This window comes from Ochlerotatus camptorhynchus, unplaced genomic scaffold (genome assembly GCF_037179485.1).
Source record: "Ochlerotatus camptorhynchus isolate MF236.1 unplaced genomic scaffold, CSIRO-AGI_Acam_v1.1 ptg000232l, whole genome shotgun sequence".
NCBI classification, from domain to species: domain Eukaryota; kingdom Metazoa; phylum Arthropoda; class Insecta; order Diptera; family Culicidae; genus Ochlerotatus; species Ochlerotatus camptorhynchus.
In genome coordinates, this window is record NW_027040722.1 from 5,489,867 (window position 1) to 5,496,157 (window position 6,291).

The following is a 6,291-nucleotide window of genomic DNA, read 5'->3' on the forward strand; positions in this document are numbered from 1 at the left end:
TGAAAAGACGCATCTGTGTCACTTAAAAAATTCATACATGTAAACCACACAAACACAAGAAATAAAGATCATTTTAAGTCAAGTTAAGTCAAGTCTGGTATCAGCTCATTTTCGCTTCGGACGGCGTGGTCAGCAATAGCAGCAGTAGGAAGGTGGTGGTTAGTCCACTTTTCTATAACCTCACAAGCAAGGTTGCAAAGACTCATTTCAGCTAAAATAATGTTTTTCGGAATAATAAAACCAAAAGATGGTATGATGGTATGTTTTACTTGTAACTTACAAGAAGAGGTTACAAAGTATGCGTTGGAAACATAAAACCTGTAAATTTTGCTTTCTATGAGTCACAATCAGCGATTTGCTGATCGCTGAGTGAGTGAGTGAGTGAGTGAGTGAGTTTGTGAAAAATCGCTGATTGTGACTCTCAAGAAGTGAAATAAACAGGTTTAATATGTCAAACACATTCTTTGCAACCTCTTCTTGTATCCTACCAATTCAAAATTTGATCATGGCATCTAATTATTTAATAATTTAGAAAAACATTGTTTTAGCTGAAATGAGTCTTTGCAACCTTGCTCACAAGCAACAATTGACTGGTCGTGGCAAAGGAGGTGCCAATCGTCATCACAAATTCTTCAAGATAACCACCATCCGTCGTCTGGCTCGCCGTGGCGGTGTCTGACGTATCTCCGGTCTGATCTACGAGGTGTGCTGAAGGTGTTCCTGGAAAATGAGGTCCGTGATGCTGTCACCTACACTAAACACGCCAAACGTAAGTGGCCATGGATGTCCTCTTCAATAAAACGGCTCTTTTCGGGGCCTTCAAGCTTACATCAGTAAAGAGTTGGGACAGAATTTATCTGTGCTTGTTTGTCCATATTCAGAACCACAAGCCCCCAACGACCACACAAACTTGGAAGCAGGGGTGCAAGTGATTTTGACTGATTCTCGTAAATTACTACAAATTTGGTACGCCTTCAATTCAAAAACGGAAAGAGTTGAGATAATAGATGTTTGATCAATTAAAAGAACTTAATGCTCTTCACATATTCCGTCCACTAGCGGTCCTACGTCAAGCTTCCGTTCGTGCCCCTAGGCACAGACCCTTCTACTTTTTTTTTGGATTTTCGACATCGTTTCTCAATATTTTCATAAAAAAGATACAAAACAACATCATAATATTTGGCAGGGGAAAACTCGTTCGAGTGTCTACTTTACTTGGCATTGCGATGAAACAATTAACAATTCAGACCTTAAAACGATGTTTCCACTTGAAAATTTTCTCTCAGGATAGCCACCGGCACGCGTGCTCCCTCACTTCACCTTCCGCCTGCCGTACGCCTTGGCATAAAAGTCCGAAAACAGCACCATCATGAAAACGTTCTGGATCATCGGTAGCCACAGCCAGAACTTGGGAATTCCACAGTCCACTCCCAGCACGATGGGCGTCGCAAAGTGGAACACCAGGTAGCCGAACTGCACCATCTGCATGATGGTGATGTACTTCTTCCAGTTGGCATTCTTGGTCAGCTCCGGCCGGTAGATCGTGAGGAAGAAGTAGAAATACATGATGGCGTGGACGAAGGTATTGCACAGCCCCAACATCGAAAAGTGACCTCCGGGGAAGAACCGATTGTAAATGAACGACCCCAGCACCATTCCGGCGTGGTGGTACACGTGCAGAAACGAGACGTGACTTTGCTTTTTACGCAGCACAAAGAACACCTACCGAAGGTCGAAAGGTTCAATTTAATTACGTGCTTTTGTGCAAGAATAGTACTAACCGTATCAAGCAGATCGGACACTTTGAGTAGATAGTACAGGTACACCAGTCGGAGCTCTCGCAAAGCAAACGGGCTGTTGGTATAGTTCACCGGTTGACACTTTAATGTGATTCCCATGTCGATAATCACTTTTACTCCCTGAAACGGTAGATCACACTTAAGGCTTCACCAATACACTCACAACCAAGTATTCTGACAGTACGAACCGCAACGAACAGATAGACATTCGCGAGCACCTGCAGCAAATTGTAAACCTGGATCAGCTTCTTCAAATCAAACGGCTTCCGGTTGGCCATCAACTTGGGTCCCAAGTCCAGAACAAAGTATAAGTATCCAGCTAACACCAGAAACGGTAACCACGGTGGGTTAAGCAAAAAATGGTCGGCATTTCGAGGATCTAGGATTAGAGATGATCGATCAGATAATGAAACGTAGAAACTGTTAACAGATGAATTTTACCCTGAGCCTCGTAGAAGTACCGATCGTACCCGTTGTAGAGAGCCTTCAGCACCAGCGCCATCCTGATCTATGCGAGCCGTACAGCGGAGTTGGAATGATTGGACTGGACGATCGTGTCTATTAATCGCCCTAGTTGAGCTGCACACTACGAGTGCTGTTTGATACGCGTACTATCAACTCATTGAATTCAAATTAATTCTAATCGAATATGTTAACGTAGGTCAATAATGCACTGCGCGAGCGTACTGGTGAATGTTAATCGTTAAAGGGATGGTTGCTTCGGAAATACCGCGAGCAAGGTTTTTGACTCTGCCGAAGAACTGAAGTAGGTTGGAATTACAATGCGAACGCTTACCCTACTGTGGCAAATGGCAATCGGCAAATGTCTCAGAAGGGTCTGTTCAATCATTTCACAATTTAAAAAAAATCGCAAATTGCAATTAAATCGTTTATTAATTTATCAATTTTAATGTTTAATTAATTCATAATTTAACAATTTATCAATTAAAAAATTTAAAATTTTAGCAATTGACAATTTCACAATTTCACAATTTAACAATTTGACAATTTATCAATTTAATAATTTAACAATTTAACAATTTAACAATTTAACAATTAAACAATTTAACAATTTAACAATTTAACAATTTAACAATTTAACAATTTAACAATTTAACAATTTAACAATTAAACAATTAAACAATTAAACAATTTAACAATTTAAAAATTTAACAATTTAACAATTTAACAATTTAACAATTTCACAATTTAACAATTTAACAATTTAACAATTTAACAATTTAACAATTTAACAATTTAACAATTTAACAATTTAACAATTTAACAATTTAACAATTTAACAATTTAACAATTTAACAATTTAACAATTTAACAATTTAACAATTTAACATTTTAACAATTTAACAATTTAACAATTTAACAATTTAACAATTTAACAATTTAACAATTTAAAACTTAACAATTTAATAATTAAAAAATTTAACAATTTAACAATTTAACAATTTCACAATTTAACAATTTAACAATTTAACAATTTAACAATTTAAAGTTTTAACAATGCGAAATTTCTAAATTTTACAATTTGGCAATTTAACAATTTAAAAATATAACAATTTAACAATTCAACAATCCATCAATTTAAAAATTTAACAATTTAACAATTTAACAATTTAACAATTTTTCAATTAAACAATTTAAAAATTTAACAATTTAACAATTTAACAATTTAACAATTTAACAATTTAACAATTTGACAATTTAACAGTTTAACAATTTAACAGTTTAACAATTTAACATTTTAACAATTTAACAATTTAACAATTTAACAATTTAACAATTCAACAGTTTACCGATTTAACAATTTAACAATTAAAAAATTTAACAATTTAACAATTTAACAATTTAACAATTTAACAATTTAACAATTTAACAATTTAACAATTTAACAATTTAACAATTAAACAATTTAACAATTTAACAATTTAACAATTTAACAATTTAACAATTTAACAATTTAACAATTTAACAATTTAACAATTTAAAAACTTAACAATTTAACGAATTAACAATTTAACAATTTAGCAAATTAACAATTTAACAATTTTAGAATTTAACAACTAAACAATTAAACAATTTAACAATTTAACAATTTAACAATTTAACAATTTAACAATTTAACAATTTAACAATTAAACAATTTAACAATTTAACAATTTAACAATTTAACAATTTAACAATTTAACAATTTAACAATTAAACAATTTAACAATTTAACAATTTAACAATTTAACAATTTATCAATTTAACAATTTAACAATTTAACAATTTAACAATTAAACAATTTAACAATTTAACAATTTAACAATTTAACAATTTAACAATTTAACAATTTAACAATTTAACAATTTAACCATTTAACAATTTAACAATTTAACAATTTAACAATTTAACAATTTAATAATTTAAAAACAATTTAACAATTTAACAATTAAACAATTTAACAATTTAACAATTTAATAATTTAAAAACAATTTAACAATTTAACAATTTAACAATTTAACAATTTAACAATTTAACAATTTAACAATTAAACAATTTAACAATTTAACAATTTAACAATTTAACAATTTAACAATTTAACAATTTAACAATTTAACAATTTAACAATTTAACAATTTAACAATTTAACAATTTAACAATTTAACAATTTAACAATTTAACAATTTAACAATTTAACAATTTAATAATTTAAAAACAATTTAACAATTTAACAATTTAACAATTTAACAATGTAACAATTTAACAATTTAACAATTTAACAATTTAACAATTTAACAATTAAACAATTTAACAATTTAACAATTTAACAATTTAACAATTTAACAATTTAACAATTTAACAATTTAACAATTTAACAATTTAACAATTAAACAATTTAACAATTTAACAATTTAACAATTTAACAATTTAACAATTTAACAATTTAACCATTTAACCATTTAACAATTTAACAATTTAACAATTTAACAATTTAACAATTTAACAATTTAACAATTTAATAATTTAAAAACAATTTAACAATTTAACAATTTAACAATTTGACAATGTAACAATGTAACAATTTAACAATTTAACAATTTAACAATTTAACAATTTAACAATTTAACAATTTAACAATTTAACAATTTAACAATTTAACAATTAAACAATTTAACAATTTAACAATTTAACAATTTAACAATTTAACAATTTAACAATTTAACAATTTAACAATTTAACAATTTAACAATTTAACAATTTAACAATTTAACAATTTAACAATTTAACAATTTAACAATTTAACAATTTAATAATTTAAAAACAATTTAACAATTTAACAATTTAACAATTTAACAATGTAACAATTTAACAATTTAACAATTTAACAATTTAACAATTTAACAATTTAACAATTTAACAATTTAACAATTTAACAATTTAACAATTTAACAATTTAACAATTTAACAATTTAACAATTTAACAATTTAACAATTTAACAATTTAACAATTTAACAATTTAAAACTTAACAATTTAATAATTAAAAAATATAACAATTTAACAATTTAACAATTTCACAATTTAACAATTTAACAATTTAACAATTTAACAATTTAAAGTTTTAACAATGCGAAATTTCTAAATTTTACAATTTGGCAATTTAACAATTTAAAAATATAACAATTTAACAATTCAACAATCCATCAATTTAAAAATTTAACAATTTAACAATTTAACAATTTAACAATTTTTCAATTAAACAATTTAAAAATTTAACAATTTAACAATTTAACAATTTAACAATTTAACAATTTAACAATTTGACAATTTAACAGTTTAACAATTTAACAGTTTAACAATTTAACATTTTAACAATTAAACAATTTAACAATTTAACAATTTAACAATTTAACAATTTAACAATTCAACAGTTTACCGATTTAACAATTTAACAATTAAAAAATTTAACAATTTAACAATTTAACAATTTAACAATTTAACAATTTAACAATTTAACAATTTAACAATTTAACAATTTAACAATTAAACAATTTAACAATTTAACAATTTAACAATTTAACAATTTAACAATTTAACAATTTAACAATTTAAAAACTTAACAATTTAACGAATTAACAATTTAACAATTTAGCAAATTAACAATTTAACAATTTTAGAATTTAACAACTAAACAATTAAACAATTTAACAATTTAACAATTTAACAATTTAACAATTAAACAATTTAACAATTTAACAATTAAACAATTTAACAATTTAACAATTTAACAATTTAACAATTTAACAATTTAACAATTTAACAATTTAACAATTAAACAATTTAACAATTTAACAATTTAACAATTTAACAATTTAACAATTTAACAATTTAACAATTTAACAATTTAACAATTTAACAATTTAACAATTTAACCATTTAACAATTTAACAATTTAACAATTTAACAATTTAACAATTTAACAATTTAACAAT

At 26.1% G+C, this 6,291-nt stretch overlaps 1 protein-coding gene across 1 annotated transcript; it reads right to left on the reverse strand.

Moving 5' to 3' along the window:
- Positions 1-1,223: 1,223 nt before the first annotated feature.
- On the reverse strand, positions 1,224-2,387 carry LOC135704155 (very long chain fatty acid elongase AAEL008004-like). The gene is made up of 4 exons (XM_065225591.1): positions 2,241-2,387; positions 1,988-2,178; positions 1,782-1,919; positions 1,224-1,722 (listed from the first exon to the last, which is right to left on the reverse strand). The coding sequence occupies exons 1-4, from the start codon at positions 2,299-2,301 to the stop codon at positions 1,312-1,314; spliced, it is 801 nt and encodes a 266-aa protein (XP_065081663.1). The 5' UTR covers positions 2,302-2,387; the 3' UTR covers positions 1,224-1,311.
- Positions 2,388-6,291: the final 3,904 nt, after the last annotated feature.

Excerpts from the sequence above, each read along its gene's own strand:
- LOC135704155 (XM_065225591.1), bottom strand. The coding sequence starts at position 2,301 with ATGGCGCTGGTGCTGAAGGCTCTCTACAACGGGTACGATCGGTACTTC. Across the intron at positions 1,920-1,987 it reads ATGTCTATCTGTTCGTTGCG|GGAGTAAAAGTGATTATCGA; the intron begins GTTCGTACTGTC and ends CTACCGTTTCAG. Across the intron at positions 1,723-1,781 it reads TGTCCGATCTGCTTGATACG|GTGTTCTTTGTGCTGCGTAA; the intron begins GTTAGTACTATT and ends GACCTTCGGTAG.